Source organism: Sturnus vulgaris, chromosome 5, assembly GCF_052056855.1.
Source record: "Sturnus vulgaris isolate bStuVul1 chromosome 5, bStuVul1.hap1, whole genome shotgun sequence".
Lineage (NCBI taxonomy): Eukaryota > Metazoa > Chordata > Aves > Passeriformes > Sturnidae > Sturnus > Sturnus vulgaris.
Window position 1 is genome coordinate 58239801 of NC_142247.1, and position 17928 is coordinate 58257728.

General features: G+C 36.2%; 1 protein-coding gene across 11 annotated transcripts in view; it reads right to left on the bottom strand.

Annotated features, from left to right (window-relative positions):
• The window catches only part of TAFA5 (TAFA chemokine like family member 5), a 471130-nt gene that overhangs the window by 301663 nt on the left and 151539 nt on the right, over nt 1-17928 (bottom strand). For 9 of the 11 annotated variants that reach the window (XR_015804058.1, XR_015804057.1, XR_015804059.1 and 6 more), the window contains exon 3: nt 10673-10693. The exons of the other annotated variants lie outside the window; for them this stretch is intronic. Coding sequence is in view for 2 of the 9 variants with exons in the window: in XM_088165781.1 (XP_088021907.1) it covers nt 10673-10693 (21 nt within the window). In the remaining 7 variants the exon portion in view is untranslated. The remainder of the gene's footprint in view (nt 1-10672; nt 10694-17928) is intronic. 11 annotated transcript variants of the gene reach the window in all.

Genomic DNA, 17928 nt, shown 5'->3' on the forward strand with positions numbered 1-17928 from the left:
TTTTTGTTCAATTTGTTATAATTTGGGAAACAGACACATCATTGCTCATGCTAATCTTTCCTACATTAGAAGACAAACATTTTGCATAATATTGGCATATATACCTCTCAACTTTTCTACTGAGTACTAAGAAATGTTCTTTTGTCCTTCTAATATCTGGGGCTGATTTTTTTTTGTCTTCTCTGGAGGCCATCCAATTCATCTGTTTCCTTCTTTAAGCCTAATGCCCAAGACCAGGCAAAATGCTTCTGTGATATCCCACTCAATGGAAAAAAGCTCAGTAACAACTCCCATGTGTTGCAAATGACATTCTTGTCTGCATGTCCCAGGGCTATTTGCTCTTTTTTATACAGAAGAATCATATCAATAATTAATTTCAATTTGTGGTTATTCTGACACCCAGATATATTTATACACTACTGCTGCCTACACATTTATTTCCTATTTTTTATGTAAACATTTGATTCCTCATTTCTAAATATTAGTAGTTAGCATTTATCTTCATTGATCTTCATCTTACTGACTGAAAAACATTCCTCCAATTTATCACTCATTTTGATATGAGACTAAGTGTTTAGTACTCTTAGCATCTCCATGCTAAGAGTACTAAAATAATAAAATTGCTTTCTATTGCAAACAAATTATCTTTTTACCATACTCCAGTTGTATCATATTATACTTGTGGATCAAATGGAGTATACAGTACTCTAGGTTTAATAAACTTTGTGATCACTGTTTAGTTCACAGAGCATACTGTTTCTAAATAAGGTGCATTTATTCCATTTCTTACTAAAAGTGTTTATACACTACTGGAAAGAGGACTGATATTAAAAACTTTAAAGCCAAAGATAATTCGGTATAAAAAGAAAAAAAAATGCAATGAAAAAGAAATAAACTAATTCAGAAGGCACAGGTTATGACCAAGAAAAGAAACTGCTATGACTTTCTGCATGAAAACACACTGCTAATCAAAAACTGACAAACAATCTCTGTTAAAGACAAAAATCCATCGGAAAAAAATTACCAAAAGGAAGCAAACAGCACCTGTATCCTGGAAATTCTACAAATTTTTCACCAAATCCACAATTAGAGATCAATACAACCTCCAAAGTAGATTCTGGGAAAACTTTGTACTATTTTCAGATTTTAAAATAAATATTTAAAAATACATAGACATGAACTCAGCACATGATTTCTGAAAAAAAAAAATCTACTGAGCTAGATAAGGCTTTTCATACTAAGGAAAAACACAATTTAAAGAGAAAAAAAAGTACAAATGATACTTTTTCACAGCCTTGAGTTTCTTTCATAATAGTACAACTTCAGGCAGAGGAAGGATAGAAGGGAGCTAGGGACAGAAGGAGATAATTCATGAAAGACAACTGTCAGCCACATCATCTCCAAGGAACAGAATTTTGATCCAGGGAGGTCAGCAGGAAAAAGTGAAGTGTAACATCTGGAGAAGGAAACTTAACTGAATAAAAAGGTGTTTTAAAAGATTTTTGAACTTCACAGAGTAAGGATGAAGAACATCTAAGTAGAACACAAAAAAAAAGAATGCATATAAATACCCCAAAATTATGTCTTGCCAGTGAGTGCAGTATATTGCAATAAACATTCCTACACTCTAAATCTTATGCAACACTTACAGTAAATTATAGTATTTTTGGCTCAAATGTCCCAAAACTCCATTCAAAGATGATTGATTTTTTTTTACTAAATTTCTTCGAGGTAACTATAGTTTGCAATACTTTACAAATGGATTGACAGTGTGCCTTGTCTGGTTTCACACAATAACTATGACAGCATGAAACTCTTTCAAATCCTACCTCTCTTCTATAATATCATCCTTCCTCTACACTTTTCCAAGTATTTTCTGAAGACTGGCACTAACATCAAGACCAACAGCAGAATATTCTGTTTTCATGATGTGCCCTCAACTCTACCACTAGGTATATAAACAGAGTCATACAATCCACTTCTTTAGGAATAAAAGACTTGCTGAAAAAATGCATTTATAGGTGGGTAACTGAAGCTTGGCAGTATCAAAAATAGATGCAAATACATTCTGCCAGTTTTACTATGCATAAGCCAAATGGAAACCAAACACCCCAGCTCATATTCATGGCAAAACATAAGTCAATTCAATCAACAGTAGAAATAATTGCTTAAGAACAGTTCATAGACACTGATTTTTGGCAGCTGCCTTCAAACTCTTCCTCTCATAGCAAACCTGTTTACTTGCTAAACCAAAGAGGAGGATCCAAAGGTTTTGACATTAAGCATTTCAAAATTACTATAAATGATGCCTTCTGTAACCACTGAGTGAAACAGTTCTGGAATTGACAATGCAAGCATTTCATAAGTTAAGAAAAAATTTGCTCCAACATGGGGAGCCAAAGAGTAGTTAATACATAGAAATATATGAATACAGGAAAAACTTCAGTATGAATAAGCAGTAAGCAAACTAACAGACAGTTTTCTAGGAAATTCAGGTCTTGCATTTGATGGATCATCGATTTTAATATTTCTCCATAACTCAGCACTTACTAATAAATGAACAGCAAAGCCTCATGTATTACTATTAGAATTGGATAGTGTCACAGCAGGCTGACACATGTTTCCACCTACACAAGCACATGGATTTTTCCACCACGCACTGAGCAGGGTGCAGTGATCAGCTGTTGCTTGGAAAGGCGCTGATACTGCAGTGCAGTGCAGCAACTGAAAGCTGCCACTGTCATTTTTGAAGCTGTTACTTCTGAGGGTAAGGATGGATTAAGATATGCTACAGACCTCTCAAACCCACTCTAGGATTCTGGTAAATTTTCCTACCTACCTCTCTTGAATGGCAAAATAAATAAATAATAATAATAATAATAAAATATGTGCGGATTCTAAGAGGCAAAATATAATTTTTTTCTGTCTGCTGAGAAAATAACAGAGTACTTTCAGAAGAATGTTTCTTCATATTAATTTACCCTTCAAAACTGAGACTGAGGAAAGCACTGCTGTTGCTCAGTGTAGATCTAAAACTAACTAAGAAGTCATTGCTGATTTTAAGAATCTCTCAGATTTCAGTATTATTCCCATTTTGAAACAAAACTTCAAACCAAGGCTTTCTCTTTACGAGCAAATTGTAGAAGCTGCATAAGCACTGGAAAACTGGGGAAAAAAACATGGTTCAAAGAAGATAAGCGCTCTGACTTGAAAATCAACTTTAAGTCATCAGTTAGTATATAAAGGACAGAGTTTTTACATACCAGTTTCTTCTTTGCACAAGGCTACAATCAATTATATATTTTAAGACAGTATATCCTGTTCTACTTGTCTCTTGAGATTCAAAAATGCAGGACACACCAAGAGTCTTAATGGTTAATGAGAACAATTCTTTCTGATCCAGGACAACTATTTCAGTATACTATACTTCAGGAAAATAAAAATTATTTCAAGAACTCCTCAAAAAGTCATACATTGACTCTTACTACCTAAAAGACTGACCCCAGCTCATGAATTTTTTTCTTTACAGAAGATAAAAGTATTCTAAGAGAAGGGTTAATCCTACCTCATGACCTTTTTATCTCTGCTCATCTTGTCTACCGCTATGGATGTACAATAACTTAAGGTTAAAAAATCAAATTTTAATGCACTCTAATATGCACATATATGGCTTCTCCACAAGAGACTCCACTGACCCACTGTTCACCATTAAGTTCAGAGAAATGCCACTTATCTCCTATTGCTGACCTGACTCTTTGCCATCCTGTACTAGGACTATTAATTAGAGGTACCATATAATTAAGTAATAAAAAACCTGTGGATCTTACATAAAGATGGAAGCTCATGTGGCATGAAGAGACAGGCAGGCTGTGCTTTGCTTAATTTACTGCTTTAATTTAGTGCTTTTCCCAGTTCCACACATCTCAAAACAGCATGAGAACTTCTGCTTGTCAGTGCTATTCCAAATTCCCTACACGCACACACACGCATCAAATCCTGATTCAGTAACAACAGCCTGCACCTCGGCCATCCCCAAGTACTCATTCCTTTCATGGCTTCAGCAGCACTGAATTGCTATCCATCCTCTTTCATCCTGTACCTCTATCCCTGACCTCAGTTCCTCCCTTTCTCATACCTAAATCCATGTCCTGTCAGCAACCCGCGCATTGCTGCTCTCACTTGCCATGAACCTTTCAGAAGGATTTCAGTATTCCTTGCCGTTCACATCTTCTATTTCATGTTTCTTAGGCTGCAAAGACTGCTACAGGCAGCTCATATGCTCAGGTTCAGCAGAAAATAAGCTGCTGCAATAAATTAAAGCTACTCAGCTATTTCCAGTGTAAAGATCTCATATTTGAAGGGAATGGAAAGACAGACCATGACACCTGGAACAAATGTCTTGGAAATACAAACCTGACTCTGAAGCACTGGGACAGATGTTTTGCTTGAAAATGTAGATTCTTCCTCACTGAAACCAATGTGGCTGACTACATAAAACCACTTTCAAAATAAAGAGTAGCCCAGTAACAATAACTTCTCTCACTCCTAGTAAAGGCCCACAGACTGTGCCCTGAGCTGAAAGCTGCCAGAAGGCAGCAGCCTGGGCAAGGAAACACATGAAAATAAACCCAAGCAATCCCAGAACTCAAGAGGTGGGTATTCCCATCATGAACATCACAGCCTGCTCAGCAAAATCCTCATGACAGTGATTGTACAGCTGTACTTACTGTGGGCTAGGAGAAGCCATAAACTAGCAACCTGGAAATTCAAAAGGAGCCTGGAAGGGTGAGCACAGGACCAGAGAAAAGACACTAGGGTGGCTGTTTTCTAGAACTGTCCTCAGAGAGACATTAAGGCTGTTATCAATGAGAACTTTTTTGGTCCTCACCTCTTCAAACTCATTAGAAGACTAAAATAAAACAAGAAAGGTTCTAGCTCCTTCAAGGAGCATTCATCAGTTTTAACTTTGGAATTCCTGCAACACTGAAAGGCTGATATCACAAATATCAATTGCTTGATACTCTATATATAGATTCATAGTTTTGTCATATAAGCATGCCAGGGATGAAAGAACTTTAAATCGTGTAGCATTCCACACCTTCTCACATAGCTATAAATGACCATGAAAGGTGGCAGACAATGGATAATTGGGTCCATGCTACCAAGTCCATTTGGGGACATGTTTTAAGCCAGCAGGCTGAATCTAGACTTTATCCATATATATGCCTCCCCTGTATACTATAGAGCACATGAGCCAGTGTGTAAGTGACAGACAAAATGATACTGATCTGTTGACTCTGGGTTGCAGAACGTCAGAATACTGCAAGGATATGACACATCTGATGGACTTGAATTCATCCTTCAGCAAGATGCAGGTGGAAGTAAGTTTCAGTGTATAAACTATACTAGGAAAATGATGGGAAATGAAGACAGTACTTATGCTTTTGTATTGCAATACCAGGCACTGAAAATTCCACTGAAAATCCCACTAAAAGGGGATCTCCTCTAGCATACAAACACCAGGGTAGGAAAAAGCAATTTCACCTTCTACAGTGCAAATGATTTCCATGTTCACTTAACACTATTTTTTTTCAAGTCTTCCTTGAAGTACTGAATATATTCTTTTGATTGCAAAGCCCTGTCTCCAACATTGATTCAGAACACATAGAAAATCACTTATGAAGCCAGACAAGGCAAAGTGTACCTTTATGTAAATAAAGGAGCTTCACATGACCATTTCAACAACACACAAAAACTACCAAAGTTCAGAGTTTTTCACAGATGGAATTTTGGCTTGAACTCTTCATTGATATTAAAATGAATGCTAACCAACAGAAATTACTTCCCTAGAGTGAGTGGGGCTTTCCCAGCAGTTACAGACTATTGTTGAAGGCTGCAGTCACTGCCAGGGACAGTAGCTGTACAGTGCCAGTGCTGTGCTCAATTTCATCATTTTTTACTTCATTGTGTTGCTTGTTTTCACACTTCTAAAGGTGTCTTTCTATGCCAGTTACTTTCATAATAAAAGCCTGACTGTGATCAAAATGCTGAGGCAATTTCTTCATGAATTCCTCACAGTGGGCATAGCTTGACATCTGATGCATTTTAGAGGTTGCATCAGAACAAAGAGAATACATTTTGGGACTTAGCTTCCTATTCAACTTCCTCTATATGATAGTAGAAGATGAGTGCAGGAAATGTGGAAATGTGGGCCAAAAAAATGATCCTATAAAAGAGACTTCTTTCCCAAGAAATGCTGATTTTAGTCAGAAAGATACTCTTATCCCAAAGAAAGTCATAAACTACAAATTTCAAAAGTTTAAAGTAAAAAAGTTCAAAATCTCCTTGACCTTTTTGCTTAAAATATCTGAAGGTTTTTAGATATTAAGAGAAAGCAAGTATAATTTAAAAAATTGCTGCTATTAACTCTACAGAACTCCACACATTTTCCATCATACAAAGACACATCTCCTCATGTGGATTAGAAATACTAAGGAAAAATAGCAGGTTGAGGTTCACAGTGATATACAGAAGAGAAAACATTACCCAGCCGATCATTATATGAAAGCATAGTCCAGAAATACCTGGGGAATATTTTCTAATAAAGAAAATACATATTTTTAGTCCTTGTTCACAAGCAATGTAAAAGACAGACACCAGAATGTGTGCCAAATACTACGCAAACCCCTACGAGTTCTGTGATTTATCACATTAAAAACAACATATGCTTTACACAGTAACAAGAAACTGACTTTACCTTACATTTGTAACATTTTTATTACACTTTCGTCCAATAATCCATCTGTGATCCTTCTAATGCCTTGACTACTGGTGTATTCTACCACTAGTGTATTTATAATGCTTTAGAAATTTGCCTTTTAAAATTAATTTATAACTCAGGAAGATTATTCAAACTCTCATTTAGGAGAATAAAAAATCCATGAAACACAAATGAAGGAGGAGAAGCTAGTGAGTTTTCTGGCTAGAATTTACTGAATTAAAAAACAAAAACAAACAAACAAAAACAAACAAACAAAAAACCAAAACAAAACAAACTCTGAAGAACCACACACAATAAAAACAAACAAACAAACACCACAAAAAATCACAGCCCCCATCCAAAACAGCAGAAATAATGTAAAAAGTTAATATTTATTTTATTTCAATTAAATATGTTCAATGTGTGTATTATATGTACATATATATAATATATCCGCACACATGAACTAGTGTGAGATTAGATAAAAAAAAGCTCAATTATACTGTAAAAACAGAAATAACTTTTTCTTAAAGTACTAACTGTAAATTTACCCCTGTACTTTCTTCCTTGTGTTACCCAGTTGTGTTTCCATGGTTACTCAATTTTAAAAATCACTGAGTCTTACCAGAATGTGAATAATGATAATATTCCTTTATCAATACATTTTATGAAAAGATCAACCAGGCTAGATTTCCAAGATGTACAAAGTAATTTCCCCTTCTTTTTTTTTTTTAATTATTATTTGAATTCTACATTAGCCACACATCTAAACAAAGCAAACAAATGGAAAAGAATGTCACAAAAATACTGTAATTAGAATTTATTTTGAGCTTCAATTCCAAATTTAATTAATAACTTTCTCAATTTCTATTTAATGATGTGCATATTTATTAAAGATGTTTTTATTGGTTTCTAGTACTGACATTCAAAAGGGAAAGGGAAAGGAAGGAAAGGAAAAGGGGTTAATGTTTGATAAAAGTATGGCTTTGAAGGTACAGAAGGTAGTCCTAGCAACTATTCTTGATTCAAAGTTGATGTTAAAGACAAGTTATTATATTAATTGTTTTCCTAAATAGATCACAACTAAAGATTTGTTCAAGTTCTTAGCTGAAATCAGCGTGTTGTAGAATGTACACAGATAGAAATCTGTCTGGAAATTTGGATTGTCATGATACAGACACACAGAGAGAATCCTTTTTTTCTGAGCCACCATTTTCAAAGTACTACTCATTTAAAAAAATCCTTCTATCTTGAAGGGTAGTAGGGATAAAGAAAGACAGAGTACAGAATCACTGCTTTAAGTAGATAAAAGACCATGAGTAAGTGCATCCTCCTTTCTTTCACCCCCCCAAACATAAAGCCCATATGAGTGCATTTCTTTGCACATTATTTTGAAGGCACAAAAAAATATCTTTTAAATGTAGCATTTCAGTGTAAGCTATCTATACTTTCCCTTTAAAGAGACAGGCTTTTTTACAACTTCAGTGACTGACACAATTTTTGAAATGAGTGGTTTAGCAACTATATCAGCCAGCTCCCTCAGGATGCATCTAACTGGGTCCCATGGGCTTACACATATTCAAAGTGGCTTCAAATGTGATCTTCCTCTGCAATAGGGAAGTTCTGGTACTGGAGAGATGTGGAAAAAGAGATTACAATAGAAAAATGAGACACACACACACACACACAAAACCTACTAGAAACGCTCTTAATTCCATCATCTGTCTACAAAATAACACTACATGTTACTCTCTTAAAAAAAAAAATCATAATTGGTATCTCTTCAGCTACATGAGACTTAGATACTTAATTCTGAAAAAAGATTACCAAGAATGTACACAAAGTCTCAGTCCCAAGCATCCTAAATAACCTGATAAATAAAGGTTCAGTCTGCTAACTCAATTGCAGTAAACTTGTATCACCTCCTTATCATCAGAATCACTTTTCAGTGCTTACTTACTCTTATTCTAGTCCCCAAAACTTTTAATACTCTTGCATAAAAATGCAACAAGCTCATACAGGCTCAAAATCCCACTGAATAAAATGTGTTAGAATTTTATCAACCTGAACCTGACTCAAGGGTCAAGGTTATGTCCTCCTATGTAGGACAAAAACCAGTTCTTAGAGAAAGGAGAAATGTCTGACTGGATCAAAAGTAAATTGATAGTTCAAGGACTGAGAAGGTTTCCTTGCTTGGTTGGGTTGGGTTGGGCTTGTTTTCTTCCCACTTCTGCCAGTGTCTTGTTTGAATTTCAAAACAAAACCAAAAACAATCAAACAAAAAAACCCAAACCAACAACAACAAAAACAACAAAAAAACAAACAAAAAACCCCAAAAAACAAACAAACCAAACAAACAAAAAACCAAACAAACAAACAAAAAAGAAAAAACAACAAAAAAACAAAACCGTCACAACAAAAAGAACCCCAAGACAACCAAAACCTATAAAGTGGTTAGTAGTTTTCTGTGATGTGAGGGCTGGAAACTGCTTATGAATCAGGATGCTCAGTGACCAGCAAACTGTCACATCACTCAAGAGAGACAAAAGAGGGAGCAAGAGAGAGGCAAGACAGCTCAGCAGTGTCCAAGGCAGTCCTGCAGTGCTCCTCTTTAGAGGGATGTATCACCAGGGCCTTTCAGGATGACTTTTTCAGCACTATCAGCTGGCAAAATGTAGAGTGAAATCAAGATTCTCTGGGTGGTTCATATGTAGCACCACCATCACTGTGGGGGTTTAACCAAGGGCCACTGTCACTCACCTCCAGTGGCACAGGAACTGATACTCATGATATGCAATGCACTGACCTGCCTCCCGATGGGATAACTGCCCAGGACGTGCATCAGGAACAAAGGAAAGAGAAAGAAAGATGACAAATCACTTACCACTGCTGCTGGACAAAACCAGCCCTGGTTCACTGAACAGGCTGTCGATGCCCAGGCCTTGGGGGCTGCCTGGGGGTCTGTGCTGGGAGACTGGGATTCCCTGGGTTGGACATGGCCAGTTCCAAATGACTCCATGCCACTCATCACAGGGCATGGCTCAGCCCCTTGCCCAAAAAGGCAGCACCTCAGGGAATTTGTGTTTAAGAAAGAGCAAAACCACCAGAGACCAGTGAAGTAGGACAAGGAAAAGAGTGTGAGAAACAGCCCTGCAAACACCAGGGTCTGTGAAGAAGGAGTGGGAAGAGGTGCTCCAGGCACCAGAGTGGAGATTCCCATGCAATGCCTGGAAAGCACCCCAGCAAAACAGGTTGCCACTTGGCATCCCAGGGAGAAGACCACAGCAGAACAAATATCCACACTGCAGCCCATGGAGGACCCCCATGCCAGAGAAGGTGGATATTCCTTAAGGAACTGTGGCCTACAATGAGCCTGTGTCAGAACAGGTTTATCCTGAAAGACTGTAAACTAGGTGGAGGATCCATGCTGGAGCAAGGGAAAAACGTGAGGATGGAACTTTAATTTTAGCATTCTGTTTTGAATTAAAAAAAAAGGTTTATATTTTTTCTTTAAAAAATATTTTGTTGGTTGTTACTTTAAATTTTTTTGGAAAAATATACTAGACAACTGAAAAACTACGTAAAGGAAAATGTGCAGTCTCCAAGTAACTTATTGGACCAGCTGTCCTAAGTTGGCTTTTTACCAGAAGGGAAATAAGTAAGGAATTGAAGGAATTGGAAGCTCTCATAAAATGAACTTGGTTGAAGGAGCTCATAGCACAGGAAAGGCAGAAAGCAGGAGCCATCACAAGCTCAACATAATGGGAAGAGAAAAAGAATTTTGCTTCTACATTTATGATTGACTAGACAAAGGGAAATACACTAATACTATCTAATGGAAGATGCAATAAGGTCAGCTAAAATTCCAACAGGGTACAAAAATGTCTAAATTCCAAGAAACCAGTAGCTTACCACAAACTTCATGAGGTCCCTCTAGGAAAACCACATCAAGTAATTCATGTTTAAAAAAAAAGAGAGAAAGAAAGAAAAAGAGAAATAATTCAGTTCCATATAACAAATACTCTTATGGGAAAGATAAGGTTAAAATCAAGAGGCTGGCCCTCCGGGCTTTTTTTCAAAGTGGTCTTGATATTTTAGAAGGTATGAGGGCCACGATGTGCTCATGATAGATCATTTTTCCATTAACTCATTCTTTGGTTTAATTTGCTTAAAATAATTGCTATTTTAAATCACTTAAAGGGAGCTAATGAAATATTTTATTCCTATGGAGGGTTTTTAAGGGCAGTTATTTTTTACAGCATAGTTACTGAAATAGCAAGCCAGAATGACTATTAAACCAAATAACTAACTTTACGAATTCTGAAGAAAAATGCTGTGGTTTCTGCACAAACTCATATTTAAATATCAGTGATACCATGACTTTCAAGATCCCATTAAAGGTCTATCCTCCAAAATGCTCTGCAAGCATCACTCTTTCACATCTGAACATCTTATTCTGGTCCTCCTCCCACAATTCTTAAATATGTCCAAATGCCAATGTAAATGTTTTGATTAATCCGTTATGTTGAGCAAAGTTTATCAATGACCGGACCACACTATAAAACAGTGGGCAAACACAATGTTCATCCTTTGCCAAAGCATAGTGTTTGTTCTAAAGTTAAAACGAAGGGTGGGGGCATGGGGGAGGAGACGAGCATATATGAATTAGATGGGAAGAGTACCCACACATTTAAAATATATCTCAGTATAGTTCAATATTGAGGAGAAAATGACATAGCAAAACATAAGAAAGCACTAACTTTACCATTGTTGATTTCAGAGTAGAAGCATTTTAAAGGTTATTTGAGCCCAAGTATTATACAGCCTGGTCTAAAAGAGATGAAACACTATCTCAACAAGGACATTTTGTACAACTGCCGTCCTTGGTGCTTATCCTCCTTGGTTTGTAACTCAGCTGGAGGCTAGCAGAAATAAACTATGCTTTATAGAGAAATAGTAAATCAAAAATCCCTTATTTTTAAAGGGTTTCTCCCTATGTTATTATTCTTCTGAATTACTGAAACCACAATAAAACTCGTTTTGTCATATAATTGATTTCTATATTTTTTTGCATTATATATTCAGCTCAAATACTAAGGCTTGTCTAGCCATTTTCTTTTTGTTTTATGTTCGTGTTTATCACATATTAACCCTTTTTAACAGGTGAAATTTTAAATAAACTAAGATATATTCCTCAGTTTTGACTGATACTGACTAATCCTTCGGTACATAGAAACTCCTTACAGATCTGGGGTGATAGGTGTCCCCTCACAGCTTCACTAACCACTGTGATTATTCCAAACAGCTCTTGATCTGCTGTCCAAGTAATAGACTTAGGTGTGACTGCAGACTGAAAGTTTCTGTATTCTCACAGCTCTTTGCTGTACTTATTAACAAGACACATCACGAGGATGCTCATCATGTGTTGACTGGTGAAAGTTAATAGAAACTATGTGTAAGAGAGCCAAGAATAGCCCTGTTTTCAGCCATGATTAAAGTTACTGATACTCCCCCCTGAGATAATTTTATTCATATATTACTTTTTCCATGTAGAGTAATCCCAATATTTCATGATAAATATGACAGGTACATATATAACCCATTTAAAAGCAAAGCAGGTGTGTAACAGTCTATTTTAAACATCTGAGCTCATGCTTTGTTTACTGTAACATGTGTGTTTTCAACGTGAACTGTTATCAGAAGACTGCAACTCCTAACTTAAGGAAACAAGATTGCTGACACAATAGGTTTGAAATGTAAGAATTTGCTTAGTGTACCAAAAACGAGTAGCATTAGTATTTACAAATATAAAATCTTATTATTTTCACTTCCTTCAACATCTGCTTGGGCCTCAAGAAAAATACTAAACTATGTGAAATATCTCCCTAATAGTAGCAGGTTTTCTCATTAACAGGCAATTTCTTCCTACTGACTTTCAGACAGAGAAAAGTTCTAAGTAAAATGTTCTAATTAGAATTATGCAAAGATAGCTTACATTTATGAAAATTAAATAATTTAGCAACTTGTATATGGTTAATGAAGCATAATAAATAATAAACTAATGACATTGTAAGTCCACAGAAGATAATATGCCAAAGCAATTCACAGCCATCATTTGCTATAAAGACAAGTCTAAATTTTCACAAGTACAGTCAACTCCCTAAGCAGATATGAGGGATTTGAGGGATTTACTATTATTATTATTATTATTAATCATTATTATTATCATTATTATTTTTGTTGTTACAGCTAGTGGATTTTTTTCACAAATTTTTAATTTTGTACACAGCAATGTTCAGACACCCTATGAATAGCTAGACATATGAAAGAAAAACTGTAAAGTTAATAAAATTTATTATAAAATTTGATGATAAAATCAGATCAAAAGATCTGTTTACAGAAGATGATGAACAAAATGAGAATGTTTGCAGAAAGCATATTAGTCAGCTCCTAATTTTCCTTTCAGACTTTTGGTGAAGCTAAGGCATTTTCAACTGAAATTAATAATGTGTTTTATCAGGGTTGGACATTATTTTATACACAGCAGGAACCTGTCTACCAACAAATTAAGTATTTCAGTGTGAGCTGAAACACTAGAAGCTTTCCTTCCTCTTTTCTCTCCTCCTCAAAGCCAGTAAGAATCAAGGACTGTCAGCCAGGAGACACAGTGATGTTCAGCCACCTAGGGAAGCAGATCCCTTGTCTTTGCCGTCTGTGCAAAGGACACAGAAATTCTGCACCAAGTAGGAAACAAAACACCCACTCCAAATTCAAGACACTATGTTCCTGTCAGTGCAGAAACTGGATCTTTGTTCCTTGTGAGCAAGCAGAAGTCATGTCCTGCAAGAGTCTACGCCCTTCCTAGGGCAGTGTGCAGCTCTGGCAGCACCACAGCAGCCCTGGCTGCCTCCAACAGGCTCAGTTCCAGTGGCCCAGCAGTGAGGAGACACAGCGTCCAGCCTGCAAGGGACAGGTCTGCACTGCAGAGCAGGAGCCAGGGCCAGAGCCCCAGTGGCCCCGTGGAAACGGCCTCCAGAAGTGCTTGCAGTAATCAGATCAGGCAATTCCTTGTCATGAAATGTTAGTGTTCATGGGGCAAAATTCATGGCAGTCTCACAATTTTAATAAAGTTGGCACACGCTTAAAGTCCTGATCTGGGAAATGTCACTTCTCTTCCGACTCAGGTATGAGACCAATAATGTAGCTCATGTTATATACTAATGTTTCTCCATGTGCTCTGCATCCAATTAGTCACATAATAATAGAAAAAAATCAAGTAATCTTCTCTTTTGCCATAGATCATTACACAGCAAGAAAAGTATATATCTGAGATGAATCCTTACATCAAAAGGTTTTTTCAAATGGATAACATTTAAAGGAAACAAAATGCAAGAAACTTTTCTATAAGATGACTAAAGAAAAACTTAGAAATATGTCTTATTTTTATATAGGTATAAAAATATATAAATACTATAATAATATAAATTACTGTAGATATATATATAAATTCTATAGCTTATAAGTATATGATTGATGGATTGATGGTTATATAGTTTATTATAATTATAAATTTTGGGTTTATTTATATGTGATTTTTCAATTACTTTGTATCTGTTAAAAAAAATCTCCTTTCTGGAATTCTGACATCTTATTAAAAGTTTGTCTTACACGGCTATTTTAATTTTTTTAAGAGTTATTAAGGTTTCCCCTTCCCAAATATATTGTTGATTAGACAGGAAGATATCTTGACAAGAATTATTGTGCCAAATCTCCCTTTGAATCACCCACTGGAAGACCTAGCATCATTCCTTTGGTAATTACTTCTCCAATCTAGAAAGGAACCTTACCACAACATCCAGCTATTAAAATAACAGGATCCACGCCAAATCAGTTTTGCCCAGGTCCTGAAAGATACATAAATACATGCACATATACACATATATTCACACAAACCATATTACATGCACTCCCTTCTAACACACAGAATCAGTTTGGACATCTCTAAATACTACAGAGAACTACACTTTAGATTTATACTCATTGTTTTCCAAATCAGTCAGAAAAGCAGAAATTAATGAAATTCCTTCATGTTCACTGAAATTTGTATACAAGTTCTAGTATCCCTCTGATCAGGGGGATCTGGGTCCATTAAATGTGTTCTACCACTGTATTTGAGTACCTAGAGTGTGCTTTACAAACACACTGATTTCTGTGACTCAGAAGGAACTACTGTGTCCAAGGGACAAATGTCAGAATCTAAACAATCTACTGATTTCAAGATTGATCTTGACCAAAATCCTTGTATGTTTTTTTCGTTCTCTTTCTTGGGAAGGCGAATAAAATGGCTGAAACTGCTGATATAAGCAGACCCTGGAGAAATTATTTCCTCGATAGTAAAGCTTCTTTCATGCATAGTAATCTTTGGCTTTTAGGAGCAGATTGTGAATCTGTGATCTACACAGACTGACAGATTTTCTACAGCATCAAAAATCTGTTGGATGCAGCAGATCTATGATGGGATGCAGCCAGGAAGTGTTTTCTGTCCCAGGCTTAGAGAATACAAGGCCTAAACAAGGAAATGCTTTTACTTGTCACAATCAGGAACAACATGCAGTCATAACACAACTAGGGAGACAGCCAGGGTATGCTCCAGCTATTTCCCTGGCATCTCCTTTACAGGAGTAGTAGTAGAGAATGAGGACTAGCATTGACCAACTATAACTCTACTGCTGTCTGCTGTTAGAGAAATTAAAATAGGAAACTGCCCTGCATGGCTCGTCTTCTCTGAATGGGAGATGTTCCAGTGGGAACTTTAAATTCTCTCTACTAATCTTGGGATGAACTGACTGAAAGAGTTTCCCTCAATGTCTTGCATGATAGTGTTCTTTAGCAGTAGAGATATGAGCACCTCAGAATGGAAAAAGAGTCGCCTCATGTAGGTTTGCAGTGGCAGCCTCCTGAGCTAAAAAATATGAATGTCATTCTCTGGCATCAGACACATAAAGTCAGGCTGGCTCTGCCAAAAAAAAAGAAGAAAGGAAGTCAAATAGCAAAAAACATGTCCTGTTTCAAAATCATATGAGCCTGAAAATTATTTTTTTGGTTCCTCTGGTCACTGGACAACATCCAGAATAAAATAGATAGCTGTTTGCATTAATGCAACAACTCTTGAAAGCCTAAGACTCTTCTTTCCTCTTGATCAAAACTCTCGTTATGCTCTGCCCCTTCCATGAGGATACTTATTCTTTTAGTAATGTTGCCAACAGTTACAAGATGTTCCATTCTTGGCTCTACAGCAAATCTATTCACTTATTAATCAAAAGGAACAGTCTCCTTAGCACTCTGCTTTTCAGATCTACTGATTCTTGAACCAAAAAGATAAGGAGGGGAAAAAACTTCCAAGGAAGCTGTCAGAAGCCAGAAAGTAAGGGGTCACAAAGATGTTCAATAGCCTGCAATAATACCCTGAAGTTTCCTGTTTGATGAGTGTGGATATGGTTTCCTCAGACTGAATTCCCTTTGATCTCTAAAAAAAAAAAAAAGACTCAGAATATTACTCCATCTGATGCAGAAATGTCAGGAGGAGTAGGAGAGGAAGGAGGAGTAAAACTGACTCATCTTTGGAGTCAGAGTCAACAAACTAGATATGTTATCCATCAAGAAGACTCTAATCAAATATATGAACGATAGATTATGCTATATGGATGATCAGCTAGGAATCAGAACTAGGCTGGATACAAGCATCAGTCTGTGGTACTAAGGGAGGTCATTTTGATGTGCTTAGAGATGCTACAATCAGGTAATACAGCTTTCCATCTGCTATAGTCAGATCAGATGGTGGCATTACAGTACATTTTCAGTACCAGAAAGGCAAAAAGGGAATCCATTAAAAATTATTATTTACATTCCTAAAGAAAGGAGTGAAATAAGTGGTGGGTGGAATGTAGAAAGCTTACTAGTCAGAATAAAAAAAAACAGGCAAAAAACCCCAAACCCTATTCTGCCCACCAACTGCTTAGACTGAGATAAAATATCAACCAAAAAAAGAGTCCAAGTAAATTTTAATGCCTTTTGGCATACCATACCACAAAAAGACTCTTTCCTGTAACAGTGCTATAGAGAGAATCAGGATAATGATCCCATTTAAATTAATTTTAAAAAACTTTGAGGGTCCTAGTGATCCTTACTGACCAAACATTTGCTCAAGGTCAGGGCACAGTCTATTTGCAAATTATGTGATGGCCAGAAGCTTCGTATTCACTCAGAGCAAACTGGTGTAACAGACACAGACACTCAAAAGAACTGTGAAAACACATGGGGTTCTCTGACCAGGGACACCTGGAAAGAATAATTTGCCTTTCTGAACTCAGAGATATTTGTCCATAAAGTGACTGTAAAAGCAGCTACACTAGGAAGAGTCATTATTCCCTATGTGCCTGATTCCAAATCCTTTACAACTGCCCTTATAAAAATAGAAAAACAGCAAGAAGAAAAAAAAATAAAAGCAAATACTATTCATATATTAAAGAAGAAACAGAACAGGAAAAAAAAATCACTTAATTAATAGCAAACACAAGCTTCTCATAACAGCAGAAAAAATGAGTTGGTCATGTTTGTTTCAAACGTGTTTGAAATTTATCTCTATTGCACATACAAATATCTTTTTTTCTTTTAATTATCACAATAAGTTTGTCTCCTAAATGTAAGCCTGCTTTTCACTTAATTCAAATAAAGTAGTTTAATTACTTCTGCTGGCACTAATTTATAGCCTGTAGATTCTTGCTAATTAAAAATCCTAATCACTGTTTCAATCTTCTCCATCATATCTCTATCACCTGGTGTGATTCATACCTGCTGATTCCCTTAGGCACTAAAGCCATATATCAGAAAGACATTTCCTAGGATAAAAGTAAACTTTTTAAGTATTTAAGAATTAAATCAAGGAGACTTATATGCCAAATTTTATCCTTACATGTTTTAAACAAACCATCACAAATCTTGTATTCTACACAAAATCAGTGCTGTGAAAAATTTTGCAATTCAACTCTAAGAGACTTTTGACTTCTTAACCAAGATGTTTTCAATTGTTTTTCATGGATTTGCTAGTTCTTCATCGAAAATGAAAGGTCAAGAATTGCAAAAACCATGACTATCAAGAACACCAACAC